Source organism: Octopus bimaculoides, chromosome 3, assembly GCF_001194135.2.
Source record: "Octopus bimaculoides isolate UCB-OBI-ISO-001 chromosome 3, ASM119413v2, whole genome shotgun sequence".
Classification (NCBI taxonomy): Eukaryota; Metazoa; Mollusca; class Cephalopoda; order Octopoda; family Octopodidae; genus Octopus; species Octopus bimaculoides.
This window is the reverse complement of record NC_068983.1, coordinates 23,245,761-23,259,903: the sequence shown is the minus strand read 5'-3', so window position 1 is coordinate 23,259,903 and position 14,143 is coordinate 23,245,761. Positions and strand designations below refer to the sequence as shown.

At 35.4% G+C, this 14,143-nt stretch overlaps 1 protein-coding gene across 3 annotated transcripts in view; it reads right to left on the bottom strand.

The window, feature by feature from the left end:
• Positions 1–6: 6 nt before the first annotated feature.
• The window catches only part of LOC106877833 (ubiquilin-1), a 43,114-nt gene continuing 28,977 nt past the window's right edge, over positions 7–14,143 (bottom strand). Inside the window, exons 7-14 of one of the 3 annotated variants that reach the window (XM_014926863.2) lie at positions 12,643–12,766; positions 10,514–10,690; positions 8,430–8,569; positions 6,801–6,884; positions 3,997–4,112; positions 2,527–2,938; positions 1,128–1,212; positions 7–300 (exon numbers count right to left, since the gene is read on the bottom strand). In XM_014926863.2, coding sequence (XP_014782349.1) covers positions 239–300; positions 1,128–1,212; positions 2,527–2,938; positions 3,997–4,112; positions 6,801–6,884; positions 8,430–8,569; positions 10,514–10,690; positions 12,643–12,766 — 1,200 coding nt within the window. In that variant the 3' untranslated portion in view covers positions 7–238. The remainder of the gene's footprint in view (positions 301–1,127; positions 1,213–2,526; positions 2,939–3,996; positions 4,113–6,800; positions 6,885–8,429; positions 8,570–10,513; positions 10,691–12,642; positions 12,767–14,143) is intronic. The other 2 variants (XM_052966089.1, XM_014926864.2) reach the window with 2 other exon arrangements.

Here is a 14,143-nt window from a genome sequence, read left to right as displayed (position 1 = left end):
AGTAACAACCCTTCTTTGTTTTTGCTGTAGAAGTAGTAGAAGTAAGAGTATTATTAATAATAGTAGGAGTAGTAGTAGTAGTAGTTGCGGATGAATTGAGTTTCTTTTAATTAGTAGTCCTTTTTTTTTTTTTAATTTAAAATTTTCTGGAATTTGGAAAAGTTAAATTAACCAACAACAAAAGATGGAGAGACGGTGGTAGTGGTGGCAGTGGTGGTGAAGTTTATGTTGTTGCTCTTCATCTCTGTTGTAAAAGCCTGTCAATGGCAGCATTCACATCACCCAGGGTAGCAGTCAAAGCTGATGGAAAAAAAAAAAAAAAAAGAATATCAAACATCAACCAACAAAAACAAACAACGATATCTAATACTAACAAAACTATGAGAGGGGAGGTTATAATCAATATAACTGATCTCCAGCTATACTGATGTATACCCAAACTATAGACCCACACCCTTTCTGATGAAGCTGAACGAAGGAAAAGCAGAAGCAACTCAACTAGTGTAACATGTCTGGCCTTACTAAAATCTCTGCTTTGCCATTGTCCTTATCATCGTCATCATCATCGTTTAACGTCCGCTTTCCATGCTAGCATGGGTTGGACGATTTGACTGAGGACTGGTGAAACCGGATGGCAACACCAGGCTCCAATCTGATTTGGCAGAGTTCCAACAGCTGGATGCTCTTCCTAATGCCAACCACTCAAAGAAAAAATACAGAATCATATCTATGTATTCATTTGCTTAAGAGCAATTCCCACCCACTATCATCAAATTGAGATAAGGTCTCAGAATGTGACACCTTACAGAGTAGACAATGAAAAACTTGGATAAATGGCAATATGCTGACTAGTGAACTTGCTCAATGATCTTGATATCAAACTGATTGAAAAATAAACACTGTGCCATTTAGTCAAGAAAAATCAATATAAATACAAATTAAGTTTAAATAATAAATGAAGGGATCAAATCCACACTGGTATTTGAATTTGGAAAACTAGGTTAACTTAGATTTACATTAAGCTTCAAATTTAGTTAACCATCTAGAAATTTCAGAACCAAAACTAAAGTCATGTAGATATATACTTTTTGCAACAAAACTATCAGAAGTACACTTAGAAACACTACCTCTAATATTAGCTTCTCGATCCACAAATCCCATTGCTGCAAGCTGTTCCAATTGAGGTCCAAAGCGCTGATCAGGAGGTTGAACCTAGAAAAAGAGATATATAAAATGTAACAAAAGAAAAAAAATTGTAAAAAAAAAAGCAAGAATGAACAAGATAAAGGAAGGCAGGATATGGCAGTGAATGAGAAAGTTTTGTTCGGTAAGATGGAAACTGCAGGACCACATGGAACAGCGCCCTGTGACTCCTATAACATGCACAACCGAAAACCCTAAAAAAGGGGCATCCTATGGGACGACCTAGATGAGATGAGGTGGTTTTTTAAGTGAAATCGTAATCATGGCTGATGCTGGTGTCATGTAACTGGCACTTGTGTCGGTGGCATGCGAAAAGCACCCTTCAAACATTGGGCCTCACGGAGGCGATGACAAATGACCGAGACTTTTGGTAATATGCCATGCTTGAGAAGACTTAGCAAGTAAATTTGTAGTTGTAGCCAATGCCAGTATTATGTAACTGGCACTTGTGCTGGTGGCACATAAAAAGCACTCTTGGAGTGGTTGGCATTAGGAAGGACATCCAGCTGTAGAAACCATGCCAAATCAGACTGGAACTTGGTGCAGCTCTTCAGCTTACCAGTTTCTGTCAAACTATCTAACCCATGTCAGCATAGAAAGCAGATGCTAAATGATGATGCTGAGTCAGAGAAGGATGAGCAGTTTCTATGTTCTTTCTCAAGGCCTCCAAGTTTGGTGAGAAGGGAAGTAGAGTTTTTGTTTGCAGACAAGAGACCTAGTCTGAATGCTTGCAATAAAGTGGTCTCTTAAGGCAGTGAGCTGGCAGAAACGTTAGCACGCCAAGCGAAATACTTAGTAGTATTTCGTCTCCCTTTACGTTCTGAGTTCAAATTCCATCAAGGTCAACTTTGCCTTTCATCTTGATCATATTCATGTGCCTCTTGGGCTTGCTCAGCTGAAGTCTGGCAGGTTCCAGTGCCTTTTGCAATTCCCCAACTGGGATTGGCGTCTAGGTTAGGATCAACCCTGCACCAATATGCCCATGTAAGTCAGATGTGGGCTCATGGATGCATAGCACTGTCCACATTTTAAAACCAAGACAGGCTGGAACCTATGGATTGGGACATGGAATGTCATCTACATACATTGCTTCATGATGGGTCTGAGACCACATACGGTAAATAAAGGGAAAAAGGTTCTGAGCCGCATAATGTTGCACAGCAGGAAGAACCCAAAATTACATGGCTGCAAAGCATATATACATTATAAAATATAGCCATGTATGCATATAATGTCAATGAAAGGGAGGTAATTATGGGTAATGCCAACAATTAACACACAACACTCAAGATCACTCCAAGAAATAAAATATAGAACACCTACCATTTGTCCTGTGCCGAGTAAACCACTAGTCATTGGATTACTTCCCATTTGACCACTGGCCATCATCTGTACCATTTGGGCCATCAAATTACTGAATGCATCAGCACTGGTATTACCACCGAGAGGGTTAGAGTCCCCGCTGGCTGTGGTATTGGTGCCACCAGTTACATTAGGAGTAGTAGATGATGTGGTAGAAGTTGTGGTGGCGGGAGAGGAGGAGGTGTTCTCACCAGCAGTCGTAGCCGGCTTGTCAGATGAATTCACCGCAGAGCCAGCAGTAGCGGATGTGTTGGTGGCTTCTGTAGAAGTAGTGGTGGTGGTAGTGGAGGCGGTGGAGGAGGCTGTGGTTGTAGTAGAATCAGTACTACCAGTGCTTGTATTACTGGTAGTAGGAATTGAAAGACCAGTTAAACTGTAAGAAAAAAATAAAATCAATATATTTTCAATGGAAACATTAAAAAAAGTTTCAGTATAGGTACAGGCATGGCTGTGTGGTAAAAAGCTTGCTTCCCAACCACATGGTTCAGGATTCAGTCCCACTGCATGGCACCTAGATATTGTGGTGTTTTATGTAGGTAAGGAGTTACAGCCAGGTGGTATAATAGTTTGCTTCAAAATCATAAGGTCCAGAGTTTGACCCAACAGTATAGCATCTAAGGAAAATATCTTTTACCCATAGCCTTGTGAGTGAAGTTGGGTAGATGAAAACTTTGGCAGCATGCATGCTGGACTGTACCAGTAATTCAAAAGGTCAACCTTGTGACACATTGTATCATGTTGACTCTGCTTGAAAATTACATTAGAAGTACAACTGTCTGTTGAATATTCAACCACTTGCATTATAATTCAATAAGTACACAGTTCAACTGACAGGACAACTGGAATACTTATTTCCATAGCTAACGGAGATCGATTTACTGTTATAATAAGTGGATTCTTTACAATCATTTGTAATATTTTGAAATCAGTCACAGATGGATAATTCCTTCTTTAGTTTCTACAAATCATCATCATTTAACATCCATTTTCCATGCTGACATGGGTTGGATGGTTTGGCAAAAGCTGGCTAGCTGGAGAGTTGTCCAGGCTCTACAAATATGATTTTAAGTATTTCTTTAAAAAAAGAAATTGAGAGATTGCTTATAATAATGTTTCAAATGTTGGTACAGGGTCAGCAGTTTTTGAAGGGTAAGTCAATTACATCAACCCCAGTACTTGACTGGTACTTATTTTATCAACCCCAGAATTTGGATTCAGGACATAAAAATGGATAAAATGCTGCTAAGCATTTGGCCTGGCATGCTAACGATCACTACCAGCTGACCACCTAGAAATTACTTATAACAAAAAAATTTGGAGAAATTTTTCTATTTCGTTTTATCTCCAACAAATAGAAAATGAGATTAAAAACAAAACAAAAAAAAAAGCAAGCTTAAATATCTTGCTTTAGTTAAGAAAGCAAATGCATACCCTGGAAAAAGTCCAGGAGCTTCATTCTGTAACTGTTGCAAGGACTGCTGGATCTGCATTATAGCTTCTAAAGCCCGTGGGTTACTTATGAGGGTTTGCATCTGTGGGTTCTGCAACTGTAAAAGAAATTAATAAAATAAATTTTATTTTAACTTTTTAATTATTGTACTGCTTTTTCTCGGTAAATCTCCCAATCTTGTCAGAAACTAAATATTTTCAGAAATATGCAGTTATTCCAGAATAAAAATCATAAAAATACAACATTTGCATGAATTTCGATGAAACTTGGTGATAACATGTAATGATTGTTGGTGTATGATGTGAAATGCTATTTTACCCGTCGTGATTTCATTGTTACCTACCCAGGTAAGTTGTAAGTTTGAATATATGTAATTTGATTACAGGTATGTATTTTCACATTTACATGATATCAATTCCTGTCTCAGAGCTGAATTTGTGCTCTAGCAATCTTTAATTTGGAAGTTGCACAACTATTAGCAAAAGCATTCAGAGATATAACTTAATCTCCTCCATTTATGTAATGAAAGTGATGTTGCTTAGTTAATGTGCATATCTTGTGCTCTTAATCCTGGCAAAAAATCTTTCAGGAAGAAGTTGAAGAAACAACTCAAAAGGCTATGCTTCAAAGTTGAAGGATTTTGTAGGACCCAGATCACTATGGAAAGCATTGATACAATCACTCCACTTCTGTTCATAATCAATAAATCCCAATATCACAATGACAATGAAATCTATTATTTTCTCTAAGTTTAAACTCTCATTCTCTAATTAAATCATTAAATAATAAATAAATAAATCATTAATATCATTAACTCTTTTGTTATCTTTCTGCTGAAATACACTGCCTTTGTTTCAATTAATTTTGAAAATAACTCATTATTTTGGTGATCAGGAACATAAATTAGCATAAAATTTTGAGATAAGCTGTTAATTTAGATTGCTTTAAAACAGGAAGTTGGTATCATTGATTTAGAAGCAATCTCAGGCAGGTTGGTATCAAAAGAGTTAATAGATAATAACACTAAATTCTAATTTGCAACTTGGATATTCCGACCATGATAAAGCGATCGTATGTTGTCAACTTAATGTGACAGTCCCATAAAAAGGGAAGAATGCTACTGTTACTTAGCCCTAGAAAACACTGTTTCCTGTTGAACTTGACACATTTCCTGTATCCGTATGTTTTCAAAGTAGAGATAAGCACCTCCACCCAGCAAAGCCAGCATCCAGAGACTAAGTTTCAGAGTCATTGCTCTGGAGTAGCATGGCTTGTTAGCTGTCGATGCCCATCTGCCTTTGAAAATATATATATTTCAAGTGAAATACATTCACTGATTTTTGAAAATTATTTCTAAATCTCTGAGAGAGATTTATGCAGTAGCAGCACGATAAAGTGAGAATATGTTGTCAACTTAATGTGACAGTCCCATAAAAAGGACACAGGAAATGTATCAAGTCCAACAGGAAACAGTGTTTCCTAGGGCTAAATAACAGTAGCATTCTTCCCTTTTATGGGACTGTCACATTAAGTTGACAACATACTATCACTTTATTGTGCTGCTACTGCATAAATCTCTCTGAGAGATTTAGAAATATATTATTTCTACCAACCATGATGTTAAAAAAAATCAAAGAAGAGAATGATGAAAAAAGAAAGAAAAAAATCCTTAGAGAAATTCACTGAATAAACACAGGTACAAACATACATGGTGCTAACAGAAAGTCTTTTGACAAAGTACTTCCTAAAAGAGCCTAAACTTTGTTTCTTGCTTAGTTTTCATTTTTCAGTGCAAAACAACATTTTCTGAATTGCGGTTACCTACAGTTCAGGACCCCATGACACTGATGGCTATTTGTGGTGCAGCATTTTAAGGGTTAAGAGAAAATAGTTTGATTCTTTTATAAAGTAAAAAAACTATTAAAGACATGTCCACCAAACTGTAAGCAGATATCATGGTGGTAACTGGGGTGGGGTTATATAGCCTTAAATCTTCCCCCAACAAAAGCAAAGCCTATGATAAACATTCTATTCAGAAGAGAGGTGACATCCAACAATACTTTAACATAATTTCTGGGTTAGCACACAATACTTTGTGATGACAGCTATCAGAAAGTGGTGCTTTTAGACTTTACTCAATCTTCATTTCTGTCACACCTTTCAGTAGTGAATTGATTTTACCCCATAATAGTTATTTACAGTCAAGTGGACTCGACAATTTCGAAGTTAAGTGATTTGGCCAGAGAAATAACAGTATCCAAAGACAGGAAACAAATCACTGACTAGTCTTATAGTTGGTTTCTTTGTACCCTACTGAAACCAATTAAATTAGATACATATGTCATAAACGGTCGAACATGATCTTATAAAAACATCTATTTTCTAAAAGGACTTAAAATGATTATCATATCAGCTACACTAGGAAGATTTTCAAATGACAAAATATTAGGATGTCCGTGCCTTAAAAAGCATTATTGAGACAAAGTAAAGATCTACAACCAAGTTTCAAAACTGGATAATCTGCATGGCCTGTTTGCAACAAATTTCTGCTCTACAACATTTACTAAAAATCAACAAGAGAAAAAAAAAAAAGCTATTTACACATTTAGGCAGTCATTAACGAGATGCACAAATACTTGTAGCGGCTTCAACAGCTTAATGAAAAGCTGGTTTTTGTAGATATACTAATGTACATTTTTATAAAAATCTAAGCAAAAATTAATAAATATAAATAAATATTCAATATTTATTTACAGAAGATTTGGGGAAAAGACAAGATATATACCTGATTCATCATGGTAGGAAGATACTGGTTAAATATATCTTGAAATTGGGGGTTGGCAGCAAATAATGGATTATTACCTAAAATCTGAAATAACAGTAATTATTATTATCATAATAATAATAATATAATCATCATTGATTACTGTCATCAGTTTATAAAAATTCTCATGCACTGAATTAAGAAGGCTTAGGTAACATACTCCTTATTCATATCTTTTCATATTCAGTATTGTCAGTTTATAGTGAGAATAAGTGTAATCATTTCAACAATGCAAACTGATGTAAAACAAAATTAACAATGGCAGTATTTAATATCAGGACTCTGAGATTCTGAACTAGATTAAAAAGTAAACATATAACTTGGTGAACTTCATCAAACTCAAAATAAGGATTTCTAACTCAGAAAGAGATTAAGTGTAAAGGGGATGGATTGGAGGAAGCAGAAGAAATGGTATTGCTCCCATTCCTGAAACTCTACAGAGCTATCATCATTGTTAAGCAAAATCTTTTGTTACCAACAGAGACAATAGTTCCCTAAACTTTTTCCAATCTATTCTAAATCTAGCTAAATAAAAAAAAATTTAAATAAAGAACTAGACTCAAAAACTTACTATTGCATTTCTGACTTGCTATAATAACTAGAATTCTCAAGAGTTACTATAGTGATACTAACTGTAGACTTAATGACTACCTGATATAGTTAGAAAAGACTTTACAGTTAAAATATGTCAAATTATTATTGATCAAGGAATATAGTAAGCATGTCAAAGACCTTAAAACCATTGTAGTTCATGTAATAAGATACACTGAAATATGTAAACAAAATTCTATGGGTATTACACTCCTTGAGAAATATATAAAAGTATTTCTCAATTAGTGAAAACAGGTTCATTACCCTTCTTTGCCTCACTAGTTCTCAGAATTCACAAGCACGGTCAGTACTGTTTAAAATTGAGTGGGACTTGGTACTTAGAACTACTTTACATAAAAATATAAAGTAAAACGTTTTTAATTACAAAACTATCACACTATTTTAATTTTCCTACCAAAAACAGTAATATTAATTTCTTAAATATGTCTGAAGAATTTAACAAGACACTTACTAAAACCATAAATACTTATTTTCAAAACTCTTAGCAACAGTTTTGAGTGTAGATTATTAAAATGATAAACTGAAAAGATGGGAATAGGAGATATGGTGTTCAAGCAAATTTCTGAATTATTATTATTCATGAAATTAAAAAGAAATGAACAGAATCCAGTATGGAAACTAAGTAATCGGAATCAATTCAATGAGATGGAGGATAGGATTATAATGCTAGTCTAAAATGCTGTTAGTAATATCAAATAGTATGTATGAGAGGATAATGAGCTTAGCATGTAACAAACATAGCATACATCACTTAGTTCTCTTGCTACTTACAGCAAAGAACTGTTTGTCATTATGGTATTTTCTGAAACTTGAAATGAACCATCAAGAATGACAAACTTTTGCAAAAGTTGAAGGAGACAATTTTTATGTATCAATAACAGATGATGAAATAAATATGAAATTCATGAAAGCAGAATTATTTTAAGCATGAATGATATAGAAAAAAAAAAAAAATAAAATAAAAAAATCAGTAAATACCTGCTGAGCCATATCAGGATTACTGGACATGGTTTGCATCATAGTTTGAATGTATGGAGCTTGCAACATATTCTGGATCAGTTGTGGATTCTGTGTCATTTGTGTTAGCAAACTCTGCATACCAGGCGTATTAAACATACCTGTATTGAAATTAAGAAATTCAAACTAGAAATAAATTTACTTCAAATGAATTCAATCCAACAAATGTGTGTGTGTGGATATATATGTATAAATGTCCAACCCATGCCATCATGGAAAATGGATGTTAAACGATGGATGGTTGTGCAGGTGAGTGAGTGGGTAGGCACACATGGGAACGAGCAAGTCTAAGAATGTGTGCATGAAAGTGAGTGACAGTGTATGGGGGAAAGACAAGAATTTGTAATTAGAGAAGTGTTAACAAACATGAAAAGTATAAACTGCAAATAAAGCTCATATCAAGTTATTTTATAACTGGTTAGAAGTGTACAACAGACACATTAAATTAAATTAATGTAAGTTGGAACACAAAAGTTCCACAAATAGTTTGTGTGCCTTACTGTTAACAAAGTCTTCAAATTATTTTGTGATAAAAAAATATCCTTCCTTCTTTACTATTGAAACACTCAGTGAAAGTAAGTTCACTCAATGTAAGGACAGTTGCCATCAGAAATGTAATGCAGCCTTAATAATCATTTCCCAACACACATAACTGACTGGATTTTTAAACTCAAAGGGGAAATTAAGAAAACATGAGACAAATTTACAGTAAAATTCTCAATAATTAGAAGAATACTAGAAACACATTTATTTGTAAAGGGTAAAATAGTAGTTTTTGTTACAATTTGAAGTTATAAAATAAATTCGTTTATTTATATTTGCTGTATTTCAGTTTATGAATCTACTCATTCACTGTTATGCTGGGTATTTTTTTTCTCCATCCTAGCATGAATTGGACCAGTTACTAACCCTTAGCTGTTTTTCAAGGAAGGGAATTATTATTATTATTCCCCTTGTCTTCATAAGTGCAGAATCAGTGGATTCATTTGTTGATGGAGAATGTAAACATTACTGCTGTTTTCTTAATGTAGCTGTAGAATATGTGCATTCACACTGATACACACACATAAGCATGCAAATACAGACATGTGCACACACGTTAATCATCTGTACATTTTCTGCCTCTCAATTTTACTAACAAGGCATTGGTTGGCCTGAGAAGACAGAAGACATTTGACCAAGGTACCTCACAGTGAGATAGCACTCAAAACCACATGGTAACAAAGCAAACTCCATAACCATACAGGCAAGCCTGTACTTGATACGTTTTTCATTAAACATCTTTATATATTACAAAACATTTAAACGGACATAAACAATACAAAGCCAGATCATTAAAAAAGATGAAAATCTACGATTTATTATCTTTAAAGAAAAAAATTAATTATTCCTAAAACCAAATGACTATTTCAGTAGAATTCTTAATTTTTCGTTAATTTAAATTCCCCCAAGAGTTTTAAAATGTTCAATTAAAAATATGATACATATTTTCAGAAAAGCTGACCTCATCATTTCATTTGTTTGCAGGAAACCAAAGACAGCACAAATCATAAAAAGCTAGTTGTGCTGATAAATACTTTGTTCATATTAGATTATTTTGCTCAAAAACGAGATCTTCTTACCCAAAGACAGTTGTGGCAGTGCAGTTCAGAAGTTCACTTTACAACCACATCACTATGGATTCAATCCAATTACATGGCACCCTGGTTAAGTGTCTACTATAGTCCCTGGTTGACCAATGCCTTGTGAGTGGAACTGGCAGACACAAGCCGTACGAAAACCCATCATGAGTGATAAGGGGCTTCCATTTCTTGTTGACATTACAACCAACTGTTCTGCACTTATGAAGACCAAAAAATCTTACTTGAAGCATAAGGGTTGGAGACAAACAATCTCAAATAAGTCCTGATGTAACTTATGCTAACTCAGGAGAAATGGATGTAAAGCAAATATAATTATTACCAGAAAAATAACACAGGATAAAGACAACCATAAATTGAAAGATTCCATTGCTTTTTAACTAACAACTGTCAATGAATGCTTACCAAAAGGTCCACCAGCCAAGGGTGTTGATGAGTCCCCACTAGTGCTGTCAGTTTGAGTAGGACCACTCCCTCCTCCAGTAGTAGACCCACTACCACCTGCTGGTTTAGGGGTCCAAGGATTTGGCAAGGGGTCGTTATTTTCCCTCCCAACCTGCTCGTTGTTTTGGTTGCTCCCTCCTGAATATACAGAAATACAAAGCATTGTAATTAGTAAGTATATAAAGTTAAATCACTGTCATTGTATTTTTAATGAAACAAAATCAACACAAAGAGTTTCATGCTTCTACTCTCTGCCAAAACTAGAACATTTTTCTTAGTGAAATATTGATACTGAGAACAATGATAAAATACTGGCTATCTTAAATTCCACAGATGCAAAAATTCTGTCAGCTAATTAATTTTCAATTACACACACACACAACATAATAGTTAATGAAATATAGTTTATTCTAATTGTTAATTTCCAGTATATGTTAAGAGCACTAACCATGTTTAACCCATATTTATAAATTGGGGGCAAATGAAGAATCAGTTTTTTTTTTATGTGGTGTAAAGAATGCTCACAAGGAAGTATACAGAATAGGATCACATGTTTTATTTGCTAAGTTTAGAGAAAACAATTATATGAAATTTCACTTGTTTAGATTTAATGGGTAGTAAAGTAGAAAATCGTAATGTGTATTCTTTATACAGGTAACAGTCAGAAGTAATAATGCATTTAAAAAGAAAGATGATTTTTTCTTTGTTCTTTTCCTTTTTACTTAGTCAGGGAGGGAAAGGTAGTGCTCATGACCGTTAATTTTTTTTTTTTTTTAGAGTTTCTGAAAATGAGAAGAAAGGAGTATGTTCTCAAACTTTAGACCCAGTCTGAATATTTTCAACAGAGTAGAATATTCTAAAGACATCCAATTTACCATCCTGAAGTGATATCTTTATTTTATCAACCCAGAGAGGATTAAAGTCAAAAGTGATCTTAGCAGAGAGCTGAATAAATACCTCAAGGGATTTTGTCCCATGCTCTAACAACTACACCAATTTGCCAATTGGAATAAAAGGTAGAACTGCATTTGTGAGAGGGAAAACTATTCTGAAAATGCTCATAAGGAGATTTAATATATTGTATTTGTGGGTGGCAATAATCAAAGAATCAATTAGATAAGTGCTGTTAGATTATGCATTTGAGTTACAACAGATTTTCCAAGAACAACAAAACATTCGTTATAAGTCAAGCAACCATGTTAGCTTTTGCAACAAAGCAATCAGGCACCCTCTAACCCAGTGGTACTCAACCATTTTTTTTTTTTTTAGCTATAGTCCCCTTTGATTACTATTTTACTCTAGTGGACCCCCATAGCTATTCGATGTTGAAAAATTAGTTTTATAGATACTTCATTCAAAATTCTTATTCTGTTTTTCATACATTCACTTGTATTAAGGTGAACTATGTATAAAACATTAGAGAACGAAACCTAGCTGTTTCTTGCAATAAATACATCTAAAGCGAAATTTTTTAATGGACCCTTAATATATTACTGAGAGTCCCCAATTTAGTACTTTGCTTGTATGAACCCCGGTTGAGAACCACTGCTCTAATCTCTCAAAAAGGGTTGGCATAAAGTGTCAGTATGCCAGTTACATTGTTATATTTATCTTGCCTGTCACACAAGATCTCCAATATTCCATAATACTTAAAACCCTGAGCATATAAAGATCATTTCACATCTTATTTTTGTTCATTTATCAGTTTCCACATACGAATTTCTTAATGTTCTGATGCTTTTTTTTCTTTTGGCCAGGGTGGGGGGAATGCAAGGGAAGGGGAGAATCTCACAGACTAATATTGGTTTCAAATTTTGGCAGTAGGCCAGCAATTCTGGGGGAAGCCAAGTTGATTACATCGACCCATGCTCGAGTGGTACTTATTTTACCGACCCCAGAAAGACTGAATGGTGAAGTCGACCTCGGTGGAAATTGAACTCGGAATGTACAGGTGGATGAAATGCAACTAAGCATTTTGCCCAGTGTGCTTATGATTCTGCCAGCTCGCTGCCTTATATCATACCAGTATTAGTAGCACATGATAAAGTAAAAAAAAAAAATGTTTTTTTTTTTTATTGATATTAACTTACCACTAGAGTTAGATACCAAAGAGACAAATGGGTTAGAGCCAAACCCTTCCTGTGCAGCATTCATCATAGGCTCTTGGATATCACGGTACATTCGCTGCAGAGCATTAAAACCTCCTGGAATACTCTTTAAAAAAGAAGAAAACCAAGTTAATAGAACAATTAGATTAACAAAATTTAGCTAAAAATATCTGATAATAATAAATGCTACACTAACTTGCACTGACCATTTCTTATATTATACAATACAAAAATACAACTAAATTATTTTTTTTCACGCACAAATTTGAGCGAAATCCGTTGCAATTGGTAAACGTTTGGCTGAAATGGGTCGCAGGCAATTTGATTGAGAAATCCCATAAGGAATCGGTTTTACAGAAGTATCAAGTTGTTAGATCAGGTAATGAAAGCCACGGAGAGGGTCATAGCCCAACTAATTAGGGAGAGAGTCAGTTTAGATGAGATGCAGTTTGGGTTCAGACAGGGAAAAGCACCACTGATGCTATATTTCTGGTAAAACAGCTGCAGGACAAATACCTAGCCAAAGATAAACTGCTGTACCTGGCTTTCGTTGACATGGAGAAAGCCTTTGACAGGGTCCCCTGATCCCTTATCTGGTGGTCAATGAGGAAACTAGGGATAGAAGAATGGTTAGTGAGAGCTGTGCAAGCCATGTACAGAGACGCTATCAGGTGAGGGTTGAAAACGAGTACAGTGAAGAATTCCGGGTAGAGGTTGGGGTCCACCAAGGTTCTGTCCTCAACCCCCTCCTAGTTATCATAGTACTCCAGGCAATAACACAGGAATTCAAGACAGGATGCCCCTGGGAACTCCTCTATGCTGATGACCTTGCTCTAATTGCTGAGTCACTATCAGAACTAAAGGAGAAATTTCAGGTGTGGAAGCAAGGACTAGAATTGAAGGGCCTTAGAGTAAACCTAGCTAAAACCAAAGTCCTAATAAGTAGGAAGGTGGACAAAACACAAACCCCTTCAGGTAGATGGCCCTGCTCGATCTGTAGAAAAGGCATAGTTAGAAACTCTATAAGATGTACACAGTATAAAATAAAACATCTGACAATGTGCCAACTCTCCGTATTTGGTTTTAATTACAATTCCTATCAAAGTCAATTATCCGTCGCTGCTATCTCATTCCAGGGTGAAAAACTAGAGGTAGTCGATAGCTTCCGCTATCTGGGCGACCAAGTTAGTAGTGGGGGTGGGTGCGCTGAAAGTGTAGCTGCTAGAATAAGAATAGCCTGGGCAAAGTTTAGAGAGCTCTTACCCCTGCTGGCGACAAAGGGACTCTCACTCAGAGTAAAAGGCAGACTGTATGACGCATGCGTACGAACAGCCATGCTATATGGCAGTGAAACATGGGCTGTAACTGCTGAGGACATACGTAAGCTCGCAAGGAATGAAGCCAGTATGCTCCGTTGGATGTGTAATGTCAATGTGAATACCCGTCAGAGTGTAAGTATCTTGAGAGAAAAGCTGAACATTAG